The 20,250-nt window shown below is 38.4% G+C and overlaps 1 protein-coding gene across 2 annotated transcripts in view; it reads left to right on the forward strand.

Annotated features, from left to right (window-relative positions):
* Eif5b (eukaryotic translation initiation factor 5B) overlaps positions 1–20,250 on the forward strand; it is a 99,245-nt gene that overhangs the window by 35,162 nt on the left and 43,833 nt on the right. For both annotated transcript variants that reach the window (XM_045147740.1, XM_004669781.3), the window contains exons 5-8: positions 1,574–1,791; positions 2,147–2,297; positions 14,461–14,559; positions 18,357–18,446. In XM_045147740.1, the coding sequence (XP_045003675.1) occupies positions 1,574–1,791; positions 2,147–2,297; positions 14,461–14,559; positions 18,357–18,446 (558 nt within the window). The remainder of the gene's footprint in view (positions 1–1,573; positions 1,792–2,146; positions 2,298–14,460; positions 14,560–18,356; positions 18,447–20,250) is intronic.

The raw sequence follows: 20,250 nt of genomic DNA on the forward strand, positions 1-20,250 counted from the left end.
GTGAGAGTAGCATATATGGGTATGAACAATAAGAAAAGTGCCTACCTACCAGGCAGTTTGGTGAGCATAATATATGTACTTAGTCACACCCAGCAGGGACGGGTTTATAAGGCATTGTATCACTAGGGCTCATGACTTTTGCCCCGTCATAGGTTTTTAGTGTCAGGCATGTATTCCCTTCCATTCTTCCTAGCACCTCTTCCACAATGGACCCCGAGCCTTGGAAGCTGTGATAGAGATGTTTCAGTACTGAGCACTCCTGTCGCTTTTTCTCAGCACTATGCCTTTTGAGTCATCACCTGTTTTAAACAAACAAATCTAAGTACTCTGATTAGTTTTTTTTTTATTTTTACATATTTACCTATGTAGAATAACATATCTTTTGGATGGCTTATTTCTATGTTGGAAGTTTATAAATTTCATTGTGAATACTAGTTTTTGCTATTAATGAAGGCTAAGTTTCCAGAGAAACTTTTTTCCTCCTGAAAATTCAAGCAATATCATAAATAAATTTAAGTTCTTTGCTATCTATAAAAACCCAGTTTAAATTATGAAATAGAAAAGGTAAAACTAACATACTCAGATTAGTTAACATTACTTAAACTATAATGAGCCATGTGATTTGTTCTTTTTATTTTTTTGCAGCGTTTGGATTGAATTTAGTGCTTTGCACATGCTCATCAAGCTGTCTTACCCAGCTATATCCCCTGCTGAGAAGCCATGTTTTTTGTACTAGAGAAAAGGAAACAAACATTCCAGCTGATTTCTTCCTCTTAGAATAAACGTACCTTATGATTAAATGATTTACATTCTTAAAACTAATTGGTTTCTTTAGAGTAGAAAACTTTTAAGCTAAAAAGTTGACAATACTGTTTTAACCATTGAAGTTTTTATTGTTTAAACTTTGAAGAGAATTGCTACCACAGAAGCATTACAAATTATAATTCTTCCTGGAGTATAATTGTATTTTTGTATTTTGTTCTTCTTATATCTGCATATAATTGATATCATTTTAATCATCCCTATTTCACAGTGAATGTGGCTATAGAAATATAAGTGGCAACTAGGCCATCTTCTTTTTAGAATTTAAGGCACGTGCATCTACCATTTCCATAGGTTAAGTACTTGAAATACAGTATTGCCTTTTTATTGTGACAGGATTTTTTTATCTTCTTGTGTTCATCATGACAACTCAGAACAACACCAGCTTTGTAGATGTCCCAGCAGGTTAACCATAGGGCCTGCTGAGCTGTTCTAGGTACTTAGGTGCTAAGAATGCCTTGATGCTTATGGCCCTAGCCCACTGATGGCACAAACCTTGGCCTGTTACAGTCCTTGAATTCTGGCTAGGGTTTATTCACTATTGCCACAGTATATGCCTCTCCCTACCCCCAGGTAGGGTCTCCCTGTAGCCCATGCTGACCTGGAGTTCACTGTGTAGTGTCAGGGTGGCCTTGAATTCCTGGTGTCCTCCTACTTCTGCCTTCTGAGTGTTGGGGTTAAAGTCCTGTTCCACTAAGCCCTGCTGGGACTTTTTTTTTTTTTTAAGCACTTTGCCTTTATTCTTTTGCAGATGATAATGAAGGAGATAAAAAGAAAAAAGATAAGAAGAAAAAGAAAGCAGAAAAGGATGAAAAGGAAAAAGAGAAAAAGAAAGGACCTAGCAAAGCTACTGTTAAAGCTATGCAAGAAGCCCTGGCTAAGCTTAAAGAAGAAGAAGAAAGACAGAAGAGAGAAGAAGAAGAACGTATAAAACGACTTGAAGAACTAGAAGCCAAACGTAAAGAAGAGGTACGTTTTTCATGAAGTTGTTTGAAATCTGTTTTCTATAGAAATCTCTAATCCCTTTTTAAAACTTCATATTTATAAAGACAATTTAGTTATACTATTGTTCTGTTATAACCTTTATATGGAAGAGATTACAGAAACATCTCACCTTTACTTTTGCATGTAGAAACAAATGTCCCTATGTTGTATTGACCATGATGTATCCTCATATTACATAAGAATAATGTATAGCATTCAAAGTATTTTCATTTGGAACCATCTTACATACTTTGCATATATCTCATAAGAGCTTTGAAGTTTGGATTGTTTACATTTACTTAGCTAATATAATTCTTATTTGACATGTACTCTTTTATAGGAACGATTAGAACAAGAAAAAAGAGAAAGGAAAAAACAAAAAGAAAAAGAAAGAAAAGAACGTTTAAAAAAAGAAGGGAAGCTTTTAACTAAGTCGCAGAGAGAAGCCAGAGCCAGGGCTGAAGCCACCCTTAAACTTCTACAAGCTCAGGGTAAGTGGTGCTGTTAAGTAACTGAATAGTTATGGAGCTTCTCATACCGTTCTTTTCCTGAACATAGGAATAGTAGATCAGGGAGTACAGTAGACTCAGAGGATTCCTATGAAATTGCTGTGGAAAAGACCAAATAAAATATAAGGAATAGGAGATGTATGTCATTGTTTAGGAAGATGACTTATATGCTAGGACAGAAATTTGTGTGTATATGATAGCATTTTTATAAAATCTACCTCCCCCAAACAAATATTAAATTAGAAATGGTAAAACAATGAGTAATTATCAGTCATTTTAAGCATTTACCATCGTTTTCCATTCTTGCTTTATGCTCCTCTGCCCACTTTTGTTTTATGGGGCATTTCGTTTTTATTTTTATTTATTTATTTATTTTGTTTCTCGAGGTACGGTCTCACTCTGGCTCAGGCTGACCTGGAATTAACTACATAGTCTCAGGATGGCCTCAAACTCACAGTGATCCTCCTTCCTCTCCCTCCTGAGTGCTAGGATTAAAGGCATGCACCACCATGCCTGCTCTGGGGTATTTTAAAGCAAATCACAGATAATATTTTTATTTTTACTCCTTTAAGGGTATTATCTAGTAGATAAGGTCATCTTTTTTAAAACAATTATTATGTATTTAAGATAGATAATGGGCACAGCAGGACCTCCAGCTTCTCTAGCCACTGCAAACAAACTCCAGATGCTTGTGCCACTAAGTGCATCTGGCTTCTGTGGGTCCTGGAGAATCAAACATGGGTCCTTAGGTTTTGTGGGCAAGCACCTTAACCACTAAAGTTATTTGTCCAGCCTGACTTTTTTTCTTTCTCATTTTGGTTTTTCGAGGTAGGATCTTACTGTAGTTCAGGCTGACCTGGAATTCCCTATGTAGTCTCAGGGTGGGCTTGAACCCACGGCAATCCTCTTACCTCTGCCTCCTGAGTGCTAGGATTAAAGGTGTGCGCCATGGCACCCCGCAGGCCTGACTTTTTTTTTTGTTTGACAACTTCCATAACTGTAAACAATATCCCATGGTAATTCCTTCCCTCCCCTGACTTTCCCCTTTGAAACACCACTGTCCATCATATATTTTGTTTTGATGATGTAGGTAGTGTCAGACACTGTGAGGTCATGGATATCCAGGCCATTTTGTGTCTGGAGGAACACATTGTACCCTTCTTTTGGCTCTTAAATTCTTTCCACCACTTGTTTCACAATGGGCCCTGAGCCTTGAAAGGTGTGGCTGATATATTTCAGTGCTGAGCACTCCTCTGTTACTTTTTCTCAGCACCATGGTACCTTCTGAGTTATCCCAAGGTCACTGCCATTTTAAAAAAGGAAGGTTCTCTAACCAAAAGTGAGAGTAGCATTAATATATGGGTATGAACATTAAGAGAAGTGCTTACTTGGCAGTTTGGTGAGCATAGTATATATGTTTAGCCAGACACCACCAGCAGATGTTATACCCCTGGGGCTCTTGACTACCCCTGTTGTAGGTTTTCAGTATCAGGCATGTTTTCCCTCCATGGAACAGGCCTCCAGTCAAATTAGAGGGCAGTTAGTTTCCCCTGTAACAGATGTGCCACTATTGCACCCATTGGCTCATTTGGCCTGGCTAGCCAAATACAAGTCTTACAGTGTTCACTGTTGGGTATCTTCACTGGTGATTTCTCTCTCTCCCATTGAACTTCATGCAGCATGGCTTTTTCCAGCTTTGTGTCAGCTGGTCTATATGGAGGAAGTTTTCAACTCAGCTCCAGCAGTATGTGGCGTTTTCAGCAATAGGGTCTTTTCTATTCCTGGTGGGAAGCCAAGGGCCTTGGAAATGGCCTGTAATGTTTTGGGAGCATCAGGGACCTCCCTGGCCAACAACTCACTAGAAGGTATCCCATCCCTGGCACTGAAAATTTTCTAGTAACAATCTATGGCTCCTCTGTGTTCCATTGTCCAAAAAAGGTTTCCATATGACTTATTCATATCCTCTTAGGTTTTGATTAGCCCTCTCTCTGCTTTTCCTTTATTCAGTCTCTTCCCCTGACCTCACTTAGACCTTTCACCCCCATTAATCTTTTCTTCTACTTACATATATACAGTACCATCCTATTAACAGCCTGACTTTTCAAATATTTTTAATTAATTTACAAGCAGCGAGAAATGGAAGAGACACAAAAATAGAGAGAATGGGCGCACCAGGGCCTCCAGCGCTGCAAATGAACTCATTAGGCTTTGCAGTCAAATACCTTAGCAGCTGAGCCATCTCTACAGCCATTTCCCTTTTTATCATAAAGGAAATAAATTAATCAAATTATATTTACATAATTTATTAATTTTTTTGTTTTTTATTTGTTTATTTGAGAGAAACAGATAGAAAGAAGCAGATATAGAGAATGGGCGCGCCAGGGCCTCCAGCCACTGCAGACAAACTTCAGATGCATGCGCTTCCCTTCTGCATCTGGCTAACATGGGTCCTGGGGAATTTAACCTTGAACCAGAGTCCTTGGGCTGCACACGCAACTGCTTAACTGCTAAACCGTCTTTCCAACCCTTTTTTTCCCCCCATATTTAATCATTTGCAGTCAGAGAGAGAAGGCAGACAGACTGGGCATACCAGGGCCTCTAGCAGCTGCAAACAAACTCAGAAGCATATGTCACTTTGTGCATCTGGCTTACATGGGAAATCAAACCTAGGTACTTGGGCTTTGCAGGCAAATGTCTTAACTGCTAAGCCATTCGTCCATTTATTTATTTATTTTGAGGTAGGGTCTCACTCTGTCTAGTTCAGGTTGTCCTGGAACTTTCTGTAGTTCTAGGCTTTGAATTCAAAACCATCCTCCCACTTCTGCCTCTGTAGTCCTGGAGTTAAAAGTGCACCACCATATCCAGCTTTTTAAAAAAATTTTTTTAAAAAATATTTTTATTTATTTATTTGAGAGCGACAGACAGAGAAAGAGGCAGATAGAGGGAGAGAGAATGGGCGCACCAGGGCCTTCAGCCACTGCAAACGAATTCCAGACGTGTGCGCCCCCTTGTGCATCTGGCTAACGTGGGTCTTGGGGAGTCGAGCCTCGAACCTGAGTCCTTAGGCTTCACAGGCAAGCACTTAACCGCTAAGCCATCTCTCCAGCCCTTTTTAAAAAATTTTTATTAGCATTTTCCATGATTATAAAAAAATCCCATGGTAATTCTCTCCCCCGCCACACTTTCCCCTTGAAATTCCATTAGCTTTTTTATTTTTAATTTTATTTTGTTTTTGAGACAAGATGTCATGTATCTCAAGCTGGTCTCAAACTTGTTATGTAGTGGATGATGACCTTGAGTTTCTGATCATCTTGTCACCATGTACCATTAGCTGATTCTAGGATATTGAACTGGGTACCTTGTGCATGTTACGCCAGCACTCTCCCAATTAGTTTTATATGTATGTATTTAATGAACTTTCTATTTGATTTAGTCTTTTGAAGTCACTGTGCATCAAATTACATCATCTTTGGCCAATTGCAGTCTGTTCAGACTGGTCTCTATGACTTTTTTCTGTGACCATGGTGTTCTTTCACTTCTTGGTTTTCCCAGGTTTCTGTTCTACAGTTTTTGCTGGAGGTCTGGATCAACTATTTACTCAAGCAGCCTTAGTTATTTTTTGTAGTTATTGGTGGTTAACAAATTGGGCATATAATTGTGTTTTCAATATGTACAATTTAAAGTAATATCTTTACGCCATTATGAAGAATATATTGGGTTTTCCATTAATTTTCTGTCCCTATATCCCATAGCTTCTTCCTTCCTTCTCTCCTCCCTCCTTTCCTCCTCCCTCCCAAGGCAGGGTTGTTGTGCTCTTGCCCAGGCTGACTTGGAATTCATCTCTGGCTATCCTCAAACTCACAGAGATCCTCCTACCTCAGCCTCCCAAGTGCTGGGATTAAAGGCATGTACCACCACATCCGGCCCATACTTTCTTTCTCTAGATTCAGTTAACGTGTTTTTATTTTTATTATTATTAATTTATTTGAGAGAGGGAGAATGAGAATTGGCATGCTAGGGCCTCCAGCCACTGCAAATGAACTCCAGATGCACACACCGCCTTGTGCATCTGACTTATGTGGGTCCTGGAGAATTGAACTGGGATCCTTTGTCTTTACAGGCAAATGCCATCCCTCCAGCCCTGAGTGTATTTTTCTTATCAGAATTGTAGTGTTGAGTTTTACAGTACTGGGCAATATTGGCCCCTACATATACGCATACATTTGTGCTTTAAAATTAAGAACACTCTTCATCGTGTTTTCCTTACTATTGATGTCATTCAAAACTCCATTGACTTGATTCAGAACAACATTGTGTACAGTTTGTACTGTTTGTTTCTGACCATTTTGAGATACTGTCAATAATTCAAGGGGTTATTAGTTATTTGTCTTAAGAGGTTGTTATAGGAATAGAGAAAAAGGATTATAGTGTAGAACCATTTCAGTTGTAGTGTTACACTTCTGGGATTTACCATTAATCAGTCACTGAGAAGAGCATATTTTCCTTAGACTTAGTAATGCTAGTTAAAAACTATATCTGACCCTGATTTTCTCTATTGTCTTAATTATAAATATTTACTTGCTGTATTAGGAAAAAATATGTAGATATGTTTAAGATATTAACCATGAATTTAAACAAAAATAATTACTGGGCTGGAGGGATGGCTTAGTGGTTAAGGCCTGCAAAGCCAAAGGACCTAGGTTCGATTCCCCAGGTCCCACATTAGCCAGATGCACAAGGGGGTACACGTGTCTGGAGTTTGTTTGTAGTGCCTGGAGGCCCTGTTGTCCATTCTCTCTTCCCCCTCCCTCTTTCTCTGTCAGATAAATGAATAAATAAAAATAAAATAATAAAAAAAAATAACCGATGATACTGTTTTATATTAGATAAGTCACTCTGTTGCATCTTATTTGCATTTGATCCAAACTCAGGAATGCAGAGTGGTGTGGCAAGCAGTTTATCCATCTCTCTAACCCTAATTTTCTTTTTAGTACGGGTCATAATTATAAGCGGTTTTGTTTGCTGATTATTCTTCCTATTATTTGATGAAATCATGTATCTGGGCTGGAGAGATGGATTAGCAGTTAAGGTGCTTGCCTGTAAAGCCAAAGGAACTAGGTTTGATTCCCCAGGATCCATGTAAGCTAAATGCACAAGGTGAAATCATGATGGATAGTGGTGTATGCCTTTAATCCCAGTAGGAGGAGCGCTGTGGAGTTGAGGCCAGCCTGAGAAAACATAGTGAATTCCAAGCCACCTTTGGCTAGAGCCAGACCCTGCCTTTTTTAAAAAACAAAACATAAACAAGTAATGTAAACCTCTAGTGTTTGCTTGGAGCAACAAAGAGGCCCTGCTATGCATGCATGCTTGTGCATACACACATATGTGCAAATAAAAATATTTGTTATGTGTGATTATGTGTTGTACAAAAGTGTGTACATGTTTGTGTGAGTTAAGGTATGCACAAGTACAATACATGTGTGGAGGTGAGAGGCCCTGGCACACCAATTCTCTCTCTCTTTCTCTCTGCTTAAAAAAAAAAAAAAAAGCTGAATGGGGCTGAGGTGTTGGCCAGACTGTATTATTTCTAAAGGTTCTAAGAGTTTGTGTTCTATGTCTTTTCACGCTTTTAGTGGCCTTTCTTCATTTGCTGGCAGTATCGCCTTCTGACTGTTCTTTAGTCACAGCTCGCTCTGACACCAGACTCTACCTCTGGGAAAGGCTCTTCTATTTTATGTGATCAAGTTGATCCTATGTGGATAACCCACCTCACAGTCCTTAACCTAAATTATATTTATATTGTTCTTACATTAGGCAGCACATTCTCATGTTGTAGGGAATAGACATGAATGTCTTTGGCAGGGACTTACTCTGCCTACCATGCACTTAAGACTTTGTTGTTGTTTTGAGGCAGGGTCTCATTCTAGCCCAGGCCGACCTGGAATTTACTATGTATTCTCAGGCTGGCCTCTAACCCATAGCAATCCTCCTGCCTCTGCCTCCTGAGTGCACCACCATGCCTTGGAAGACATGTTTTTATTTTACTTGTGAGTTCATTGCAAGTTAAACACTTTTTTAATTTTAACTTTTGTTTATTTGAGTGAGAGTAAAGGGGGTAAGGGAGAGAGAGAAAGAGAGAATGGATGTGCCAGGATATCCAGCCACCTCAAATGAACTCCAGATGCACACGCCACCTTGTGCATCTACTTTACATGGCTCCCGGGCAATTAAACCTGGGTCCTTTGGCTTTGCAAGCAAGTGCCTGAACCACTAACCCATCTCTTCAGCTCAAGTTAAACATTTTTATCTCTGCCTTGTTTTCATCATAGCTTTCAAAGACCCAAATCTTTTACTGTGGAATAATACTGGTTTTTCAACTTTGTGATCTATTTTTGTAATTTAAGTCCCATTTTGTAGAATATATAATGATGGTCACAGTTTTGGGGAAAATGTGAGGAAAAGAGTTTCAGAACCTCCATTCTTTCAGCTATGCACTTCTAAAATTATTTTATCCTTTGTGTGACAAGTTTTTAAGGATGTTGGAATGGTATACTTGTTTGGTTTCTTAATGTGGCCAGAGGAGTTGTGAAAGAAGGTCTCTGATGTCTGAAATTTTTGAGGGGACTCTCCATTACTGTTTACCCTTTTTTCTTATTACTTTGCCTTAGTAATAACCCCATTTGTGTAGAACTTCCGGACATAAAACTCTAAGACAACCTCTTTTTGATGAGAGGATCTTTTGGGAGTCACAGTGTGTAGGGGAAGTCATAGAGAAGAGAGAGCTGGAGAAAGAGGGTCTTTTACTTCTGTTTATCAACTGCCATTGTTCCCAGGCATACCAGGGAGTTGTATGTGCTTTAAACAGAGTCAGAGAAGCATAGCTAAAGCTTCAAAACTTGGAACTGAGATATAAACCAGTAACTAAGACCTAGACTTCACTTCTTAGTGTCTTATGTACCAGGTAAAATACTGGTTTCAGTATTCTGTGGAAAGTTACATATGAATATTCTAATCCCACCACTAAGTGCTAAAACGTAGGTGACTACTTAGAAATGTTTAATTGTTTCTAAAAAATTAGAAAAGAGAGGAGCGAGGAAAACTCAGGGAGCAAATGAAACATCTAAAATCATAATACTAATTATGTTAAATAGGATAAAAGCAGTCTGAACATAAGAATTATAAGACAGACTGTTTGAAAAACTGAGCCAACTGTGCTATCTATAAGTAACAGCATAGAAACAATATATAGTGCTCACAGTAATCATAAGAAAGCTAGAGCTGGTATATTAATTGGAAATATACTTCACAAAAAGTAAAATTTTGGGGCTGGAGAGATGGCTTAGCGGTTAAGCGTAAGGACCCTGGTTCGAGGCTTAATTCCCCAGGACCCAAGTAAGCCAGAGGTATACAAGGTGGCGCAAACATCTGGAGTTCGTTTTCAGTGGCTGGAGGCCCTGGCACCCCCATTCTCTCTCTCACTCACTCTCTCTCTGCCTTCTGCCTCTTTCTCTCTCTGACTGTTGCTCTCAAATAAATAAATAAATAAATAAATAAATAAAATAACAAAAGTTAAGAAAAAGTAAAATTGCCAAGAATAAAATGGTATATAACAATAAAAACTTAAGTTTGGGACTGCAGAGATGGCTCAGTGATTAAAGGTACTTCCTTATAAAGCCTGATGGCCCAGGTGCAGTTTCCCAGTACCCACGTAAAACAAGATGGACAAAATGATACATGTGTCTGGAGTTGTATTTGCAGTGGCAGGAGGCCCAGGTATGCCCATACTCACTCTCAGCCTGTTTTTGTGTCTTTCTCAGGTAAATAAGTTAATAAATTTTTTTAAAAAAGCACTTAAGTTTCAATTTAGTTTGTAGCAGTCTAATATGTGCATGCACCTATCAGATAATCACCAAAGTAGACCATTCTTTGAACCATAAAATAACCTTCAATACATTTATAAAGATCTAAAGTTATGCAGTATGTTTTCTCCTACCATAACAGAATTAATCCAAAAATGAACAGCAAAAAATACATATATCTTGACCCAGGCATGGTGGCATAGATCTTAGTACTTGGTTGAATCAAGACAAGATGATTGTGAGTTTGGGTCCACACTGGGGTTCCATAGCAAATTTCAGGTCTGTCAAACTAAATTACAGAACCTTTTCTCCAAAAGGAAGGAGGGAGAGAGGGTGGAAAAAGAAGGAAGAAATACAGCTGGGGGAAAAAAAAAATCCACAAATAGTTGGAAACAAATAAACTTTTTCTTTGCCTGTGTCAAAGAGAAAGATTTATTGGAAATAATATCTTGGACCAAATGAAAAGAAAGGTACCAAGTGGCCAAATTTGTGTAATTAGAGTTGTTTCTTTGAATGATCAGTAATATTAATAAACCAGTAGCTGCACTAAAGGGAAAAAAAAAAGACTCAGTAATGAGAGCAAGCTGTCACTACAGGTAATAAGACATTACTATAAATAGTTAGGCACCCACATATTAAAAATTAAATGAAATAGCCATTTTTCAAAAGATACAAATTCATAGATACATAACCTATAGTTTTCTATGTAAGTTGTGGTAAGTTGGTTTTTTTTTGTTTTTTTTTTTCCCCCCCTGTTAGGAAAACTTCAAACCCCTGTTGTTTTTCCAGGGAGTTAAAAAAATAATTGAAGAATTGGACCAGTTATATATATTACTTTCCAGAAATAGCCTTGTTTCATGAGGATAATGTTATACTTAATATAATGAGACAAAGGCATTTAAAGACAGGATTTGCAAACTAGTATCCTTTATGAACTATTTTTTTTGGGGGGGGGGTGGGGGGACAGGTTTTCATAGTAGCCCAGGCTGGCTTGCACCTCATGTCAGTATCCTTTTACCTCTTACCTGAGTGTTGTGATTACAGGTGTGAACCATGATGCCACATCCTCATGTACTTAAAAGTGTGAAATTTTTCAACAAATTTTAATGTTTAGATTCCAGCAAAATATAAATATGTATATTTATATGTGTCTGTTCATGACCAGTGAGTGTTATCCTGGGAATGCAAGAATGGTTAAAAATTTAGAAATAATAAATGTGTTTTCTCATACTAATAATCAGAATAAGAAATGTTACACAATTGTAAGGAACACAGAATTTGACCAAATCTGACATTCAATATATTTATAAACAGAATAAAAGGAACTTCATAAACTAATATTTTAAGGCATCTGCTCATAAAAAGCATACCTTTCATTTTCTGGTGAAAGGACTGAATAATAATCCTCAACATTATGAATAAGGCAAAACAGTCTTCTCCCAATACTCTTTTAGCATTGTGCTAGACTGATCTATCTTGAGCAATTAGACAAACTAAATAAATGGCATACAGATTGGAAAGAGTCAGTAAAACTGTCTGTTCACAGATGATGGCTATCAACATAGAAAAATCCCATGGAATCTCCTCCACTCAGAAAACCTTTGCACTCAAAGATGAGTCTTAACAAGGTTATAAACACAAGGTCAGTAAATATGTAAATATCAGTTGTACTTCAATTAGCAACTGAAAATCAAAATTTTGGGGCAATAGCATTTAGAGTAGCAATCCAGAAAGAAATTGAAATAGTTACAGTTTTACTATTTGTAGTTTCTTTATCCTGAAAAATATGAAATGGTAATGAATAAATCACAATCAGGCCTATAAAAAAAGATGCTGTGTTCAGAACTGTGAGACTCAATTAAGTTTTCAAAATGTATAAATTCAGCCAGGTGTGGTGGCACATGCCTTTAATCCTAGAATTTGGAGAGGTAGAAGGGTCACCATGAGTTCAAGGCCACCCTGAGATTACATAGTGAATTCCAGGTCAGCCTGGGCTAGAGCAAGACCCTACCTTGAAAAACAAAAACAAAACAAAGACCAAAAAAAGGTGTAAATTCTGTAGGATCCTGATGAAAATACCCAACATGATAGGATTTTTTGTTTTTAATATTTTATTTGTGTATTTATTTATTTGGGAGAGAGAAAAAGAGACACAGAGAATGTGCATGCCAGGGCCTCCAGTCACTCACTGCAAATGGACTTCAGACACTTGTGCATCTGGTTTGACATGAGTACTGAGGACCTGGGTCCTTTGGTTTTGCAGGCAAGTAAGTGCCATAACTGCTAAGCCATCTCTCCAGCCCCAGCATGTTTTTATGGCAACCTGTAAACTATTTCTAAAATATGTACATAAAACTAAGGGGTTCCAGTGGCTGAAAATACTAATGAAAAAGGAGAATAAGTTTGGAACACTCAATACCTGATATTAGGACTAAATAAAATTTGAAAAATACTATAAAGCTGAAGAATCAATGTAATTGATGTAATATTGGCAAATGCAATGTGACATTAGTAAGTTAGCAGAACAGGGCATATGGTCAATTGATGACTTTCCTTTTCTCTTTCCAAGTGAAAAATAGATACAGCAGACCATATAATAAGTTTTTTGCAATAAGTCGTACTGCCACAATTGTACATCTGAATACAAAACAAGCAAAAACTTGACTTAATCTTCACTCACTATGTAAGGACTTATTCAAAATGAGCTTTAAATCTAAATACACAAATCTAAAACCTAGAGAAAACCAGGAGAAAATGTGATGTTTGGCAAAGAATGCTTAGATACGCCTTGAAATGTTTGGGGCTTGAGAGATGGCTTTTTCCTGTGAAGGTGAAGAACTCATTTGAATCACCAGGTCCCACAAAGCTAGATGCACATGCACATAAGGGGACACACACGTCTGGAGTTTGTTTGCAGTGGCTGAAGGCCCTGGTATGCCCATTCTCTCTCTCTCTCTGCCTTTTTTTTTCTCTCTCTCCAGTAAATAATAAAACAAAAGTAAATGCTCTAATCTGTAACAAAAAAAAAATATTGAAAACCTCTTCTCTGCAAAGGACACCATTAGGAGAATTCAAAGACAGCTCTTCCCAGTTGTGTATTTTGCAAGGAAGTAATATCCATATCATGTAAAGATCTCAATGCAACATTTAGCAACCAAGAAATTTCATATAAAAGCAGACAAAAGAGTAGAACAGTTATTTTTACCAAGATGTCGATAAAAGACAGGACAGAGATTGCTCAACCTTAAGTCCAATTTGGAAAGCAGTTGACAGCTTGAATATATGCCTAATTACTACTCCCTTTGAGTGTTTTCTCAAGAAAAATATTTATGAAGAAATTTGTATGAAAATGATCACATTTGTTTTATTTATAATTGCCTGGACTGAAAACAACTCTTCTATTTATTAACCAGAGTAACAAAGTAGTCCACTAATAAGCTAACTGAGCAGTAACACAATGATGTACTAATATATACCACAAATAAAATAGATGATTTAAAAGCCAGAGTGAAAAATTTCACTTACTGACATTTTGGAAAAAGCTAATCAGAACATAAGCATGGACTATGAATGTGAGGACAGAAGGAACTGCTTTCTATCTTTATTGCGGTGATGGGTGCAAAATATTCATTTATCTCAAATCTTATTGTATACTTGAATAGAATTGTATTATTGTATAGTGGGGATTAAACCAGGGCCACATGCATGCTAAGCAAGTACTGTACCACTGAGCAATACCCCCAATTCCCTGAAGAGAAAATTTAAGACTCTCTATATAAACATACTTTCTCCATGAATGTGTGTGTATGTATATATATATATATAATATATGTAAGGTATGGTCTCACTCTAGCCTAGGGTGACCTGAATTCACTATGTAGTCTCAGGCCGGCCTTGAACTCACAATGATTCTCCTACCTCAGACTCACGCACCACTTTGTGCATCTGGATTTTATGTGTGTACTGGGAAATCAAACTTGGGTCATTAGGTTTTATGGGCAGGTGCCTTCCTTTACTACTGAGCCATCTCTCCAGCCCTAAGGAGTATGTTTTTGAGTTGAATAAAATGTTGCCTTTTAAAATGCTGTTTGTTTTGGTTGGAACAGAGAAAGTTTAGACACAGTCTCATAGCTCACATTAACCTTGTACTGATCCTCTTGCTTCAGCTGCTTAAGTGCTGGTAGTGCAGATAGAAGTGTGTATCACCATACTTGCTTTTTAAAATCCTATTTTTCAGGTGTCATGCAAATAGCATAAACCTGAAGTTTTCCCTTTTTGTCCCTTAGGTGTTGAAGTGCCATCAAAAGACTCTTTGCCAAAGAAAAGACCAATTTATGAAGATAAAAAGAAGAAAAAAACACCACAGCAGGTAGAAAATAAAGAAGGTATGTATATTAAAAAGCCTCTTGATTTCTAAACTATTTTGTGTGTTTTTTTAGTTGTAATTTTCAGCTCAGAATATCTTTTCACAGAATTCCACATGGGCATAGGTATGTGGTATTAGTGATTCAACCCAGGGCCTTGGCTACATCCCCCATTTCCCAAACAATATTTTGAAACTCTTTTTGCTTCTAATTCAGTAAGAGACTAATAGATAAGTTGTTTGAAAAATCTAGGTCCTACCCTATGAATAATTCTTAACTCTGAAGAGCAAAATTACATTTTTTTTCTTTTTATCCTTCTGTGATTCTGTTGAGCACATAACTAGTTTCCTTTACAACATATGACTGATAGCTCAACTGCTTTGCAAATTTACTGAAAGTCAGAATTTTTTTAAATTTTTGATTTTTATACATTTACAGTGTATTTTGATCATATTCACTCATTACCTTATCATGTTCCCTTGCCCCTCTCATTGAACTTCTTATTCCCATTTAGTATATTGTATACTCTGTTATTTTGTGTTTTATTTGGACGCGTTGAGTTTAATTAGGGTTGCTTGCATGGGTTGGGAGGTGATTTACTAGAACACAGCAACTTACAAATAGCTAAGCCACTGAAGAAAATAATCTTTTCCTGTCCCAGCAACCAGTGGCTGCCAATAGCTCCTAGGGAAGAGAAAGTGACTTCATAAAACCCTCCTCTATCTATAACAGAATATTGTTGGTCCCAAGTTTGTTTAGGTGTCGTGCAGGTAACTACAGCTTCTGTGAGTTCATTAGTCCAGTAGTATGTCATGACTGGAAAACAGTGCTGGGCAGTACTCCTCCCCAACCTTTGGCTTACACCCTCCACTCACCCCCCCACCCCACATTGTACCTTGAGCCTGTAGCTGTCCCCTTTAGAGCTGATCATTCAGTAGTCACTTTGTCAAGTTTTGAGTCTCTCTAGTAGTTGCTGCCCACTTTAAAAGGTAGCTTCTGTAGCCAAAGTTGAGAACCACATTCATCATGGGCATAAATTTAAATATTTAGAGAATAGTTTAATGGCCACAGCATACATATTTAGCCAAACAACGATAGTAACTTCCCTCCTGGGGCCTACAACCTCTATTCACAAGCTTTTGACCAAGTTTTTTGTACCAGCAATTAATTCCCTCTTATAGGGCATACCTCAAGTACAATTAGAAAGCAGTTGGATATCCCCATAATAGCAATGTCATGATTGCATTAGTGGGCACATTTTCCCCTGGCTGGTCAGTTATATAGCATGTAGGGTACCTTACTGATTAAGGCTGTTGATGACTTTTCACATCTAGCAGCCTGCATTGCTCTTTCCTGCACTATAAAAGCTAGCCAACAGGGAGGAAGTTTTTAGCTCAGTTTCAGCTTGATTTCTCAAGTGTCTTGCAATTGAAGTAAGTCGTGTCTTCAGCAATAGGGACTTAACTGTCAAGTTCTGGTCAGTAATCAAGAATGGTAGTAGTAACCTGTCTTGTTCTGAGGGTACTAGGGACCTCCCTCATCAACAACTGACTGGGAGCTATTTTATCTCTAGTACTTAGTTTTTCCTATAATAATCTATGACTACTGGGACTAGCATTATATGCTCATGTAGTGTATACTTCTGTTCAATTTTTTTTAAAAAAAATACTTTTAAATTTTATTTATTTATTTATTTGAGAGGGAAAGAGGCAGACACAGAGAGAAAAAGAGAGAACAGGCACACCAGGTCCTCCAGCCATTGCAGACAAACTCCAGACCTTGTGCATCTGGTTTACATGGATTCTGGGAAATTGAACCGAGGTCCAGTGAACACCTTAACTGCTAAGCCATCTCTCTAGCCCCAAACTTTTTTTCCCCTGATTCCTTCAAGGAAGGGTGTCACTCTAGCCCAGGCTGACCTAGAACTCACTTTGTAGTCTCAAAGTGACCTGAAGCTCACAGTAACCCTCCTCGCCAATGCTGGGATTAAAAGCATTCTCCACAACACCTGGCTCAAACTCTTTTTTTTTTAAATTTAAAAAATATTTTATTTGGGCTGGAGAAATGGCTTAGTGGTTAAATGCTTGCCTGTGAAGCCTAAGGACCCCTGTTCGAGGTTCGATTCCCCAGGACCCATGTTAGCCAGATGCACAAGGGGTCGCACATGTCTGGAGTTCGTTTGCAGTGGCTGGAGGCCCTGGCACATCCATTCTCTGTCTCTGTCTGTAGCTCTCAAATAAATAAATAAATAAATAAACAAATTAAAAAATGCACATATTTTTATTTTTCCCTGAGACTACATAGTGCATTCCAGGTCATCCTGGACTAGCATGAGACCCTACCTCGAAAAATCAAAAAAAAAATTTTTTTTTTAAATTTATTAGAGGGAGAGAAAGAGACTGAGAGAGAACGAGACAGAGAGAGAATTGGCATGCCAGGGCCTCTAGCCAGTGCAACCAAATTCCAGACGCATGCGCCATCTGGCTTACATGGGTACTGGGGAATTGAACCCAGGTCCTTTGGCTTTGCAGGCAAGAACCTTAATTGCCAAACCATTTCTCCAGCCCTCAAACTCTTTTTTAAAACATATAATTATATTTTGCTTGATTTTCTTTGTCCTAAAACCTGCATTTGGTATCTTTAGCAATAAAATAAAGGGTTTTTATTTATTTATTTTTTTGAGGCAGCATCTCACTCTACTAGCACAGGCTGACCTGGTACTCACTTAGTAGTCCCAAGATGGCCTTGAACTCACAGTGATCCTCCTACCTCTACCTCCCAAGTACTGGGATTAAAGGTGTACACCACCATGTTCAGGTTATTACTGACATTTTTTAAATTCAAGCCCAATAGACTGGTGTGTGTGTGTGTGTGTGTGTGTGTGTATGAGAGAGAAAGAGAATGAATTAGCTCAGTGGGGCCTCCAGCCATTGCAGTTGAATTCCAGATGCATGTGCAACCTTGTGGGCATGTGTCTACTGACTTTTTGTTGTTGTTGTTTTTTGTTTTTTTGTTTTTCAAGGTAGAGTTTCACTCTAGCTCAGTCTGACCTGGAATTCACTATGTAGTCTCAGTGTGGCCTTGAACTCATGGCGGTCCTCTTCCCTCTGCCTCCCTAGTACTGGTATTTAAGGCGTGTGCCACCATGCCTGGCTGGCCTTTTTTTTTTTTTAATGTGTGTGTAAGAGAGAGAATTAGCACACTAAGGCCTCCAGCCATTGCACTTGAATTCCAGATGTGTGCACCACCTTACGTGCATGTGCGACCTTGTGCACTTGTGTCACTTTGTGCGTGTGGCTTACCTGAGACCTTGAGTATAGAACATGCGTCCTTAACGCTTCACAGACAAGCACTGTAACCACCAAGCCATCTCTCCAGCACATTTACCAACGTTTATTCTCTACTGAAAACAGTATCTTTTTTATTTATGTGTATGTTTGTGTGGTGTGCGTGCAGATGTGTTTGTGTACAATTGCCGTGTATGCATGTTGGCCAGAGGTCAACATCTGGTATTGTCTTCATTTGCTCTTCACCTTGTATATTGAGATAGTGCTTCTCCGTGAACTTGCAATTTTATCAGTTTGGCTAGACTAGCTATCTAGTAAGCCTTAGGTATCCCCTGTCTTTGTCTCTCCAGTGCTTGCATTACAGATGTGCACCAGCTTTTATGTGGGTGCTGGGAATCCAAACTCAGTACTTCACACTTTTGCATCAAGCTCTTTACCTTGTATGTCTCCCAAGGCCCTTGATATAGGTATTATAACAGAAATTACATACTGTAAAAAATGTGTCTGACTTGGTTTCTGCTCCCTTTCCAGTGTCTGAAGCAGTGGAATCAAGTGTTCCTGTGGAAGCTGTGGAGCAAATAGTACCAGAAAAAGAAGAGACACCACCTCCTATTGAACCAGGCCAGTTGCATTAGGTTTCTTGTTAGATAATTTCTGTTGAACAGTGTTGGTGTATCAGAAATTGCCTTTGTTAACATTAAGTAGATTGTGGCCAAATAAATGTCTGGTTAAAAGAATATCTTTAGGCATTACTTTACACCATCTCTTTTTATTTCCTCTTTTAGAAAACATCAAAATGAGACTCAACTCACTTTCATTTTTTACAGTAGTGTCAGTAAAATGTTTTGTAGAGTAGCCAGGGAGTTTTTGGATTTTATTTATGGGTTTGCAGTCTGTAGGCCTGGGTTGTGTTTTCTCTCTTTTTTTTGTTGTTGTTGTTAAACTTATGTTTGAAAGCAAATTAGAAGTTACCATTTTAGTCATATTTGTAGTATCTGATTTAGAAGAAGTGTTTGGTTTTTTTTTTTTTTACTTTAGGTCTTGTCTCCTCCTTAGCATGATTTATCTATATTTGTTCGTAAGTTATGATGATAGTTGAGAAACAGACACTGCACCTTGTTTGCCTTTCTGTCATTTATTAATAGTTTTATGTAGTTGGATTTCAATAAAAACACATTGAGAGTTTATTAAAGTCTAATATTAACACAGCATTGAAAATTGTAGTCTTCTGCTTCTTTAGTAATTATAAACAGTTTTCTACATTGCTTTGAACTGTATGGCAGTGGTAGCTTCATACTTATAGTCAACCTTGGGGATTTAAGTAATATTTAGATATCGGTAAATGTTAAAGCAAAACTCAAATTGTGTGTATATAGTTGAAAGTTCAGAAAGAAATGAATGTATTCATACATCATTTTTGAAATCCAAGGAACATTTCAGTGTTTGCATTTTCATTTTTTAAAATTCCTCTTAGGGCTGGAGAGATGGCTTAGCGGTTAAGCGCTTGCCTGTGAAGCCTAAGGACCCCAGTTCGAGGCTCGGTTCCCCAGGTCCCACGTTAGCCATATGCACAAGGGGGCGCGTGCATCTGGAGTTCGTTTGCAGAGGCTGGAAGCCCTGGCGTGCCCATTCTCTCTCTCTCCCTCTATCTGTCTTTCTCTCTGTGTCTGTCACTCTCAAATAAATAAATAAATAATTTTAAAAAAATTCCTTTTAAATATATTGTAGTTTTCTTTGTTTTAGAGATAGAGAGTGACAGATAGAAAGACAAAGAGAATGGGTGCACCATGTCCTCCAGCCACTGCAAATGAACTCCAAATGCATGTGCCACCTTGTGTATCTGGCTTATGTGGGTCCTGGGGAATCGAAGCTGGGTCCTTTGGCTTTGCAGGCAGGTGCCTTAACAGCTAAGCCATCCCTCCAGCCCCCCCCCCCCCCATGAGAGAAAAGAGAGAGAGAGGGAAGAGGGGGGTGAGAGAGAGTGAGAATGGGCACACCAGGGTCTGTAGCCCCTACAAACTCCAGATGCATGTGCTACCCTGTGTTACTGATTACGTGGGTTCTGGGGAGTCAAACCTAAATCCTTAGGCTTCTCAGGCAAGAACCTTAACCACTAAGCCCCACCCAGTATTTTATTTTTTTTCTTTTTCCCCCTCTTCAATATAGGGTCTCACACTAGTCCAAGCTGTGCTGGGATTTACTCTATAGTTTCAGGCTGTCCTCGAACTCATAGTGATCCTCCGACCTCTGCTTCCTGAGTGCTGGAATTAAAGGTGTGCACCACCACACCTGGCCGGTGTTTGCATTTTTTTAAACCTTTTTTTTTTTTAAAGTATTTTATTTTTATTTATTTGAGAGTGACAGATAGAGAAAGGCAGAAAGAGAGAGAGAGAGAGAGAATGGGCACGCCAGGGCCAACAGCTGC

Source organism: Jaculus jaculus, chromosome 4 (genome assembly GCF_020740685.1).
Source record: "Jaculus jaculus isolate mJacJac1 chromosome 4, mJacJac1.mat.Y.cur, whole genome shotgun sequence".
Classification (NCBI taxonomy): Eukaryota; Metazoa; Chordata; class Mammalia; order Rodentia; family Dipodidae; genus Jaculus; species Jaculus jaculus.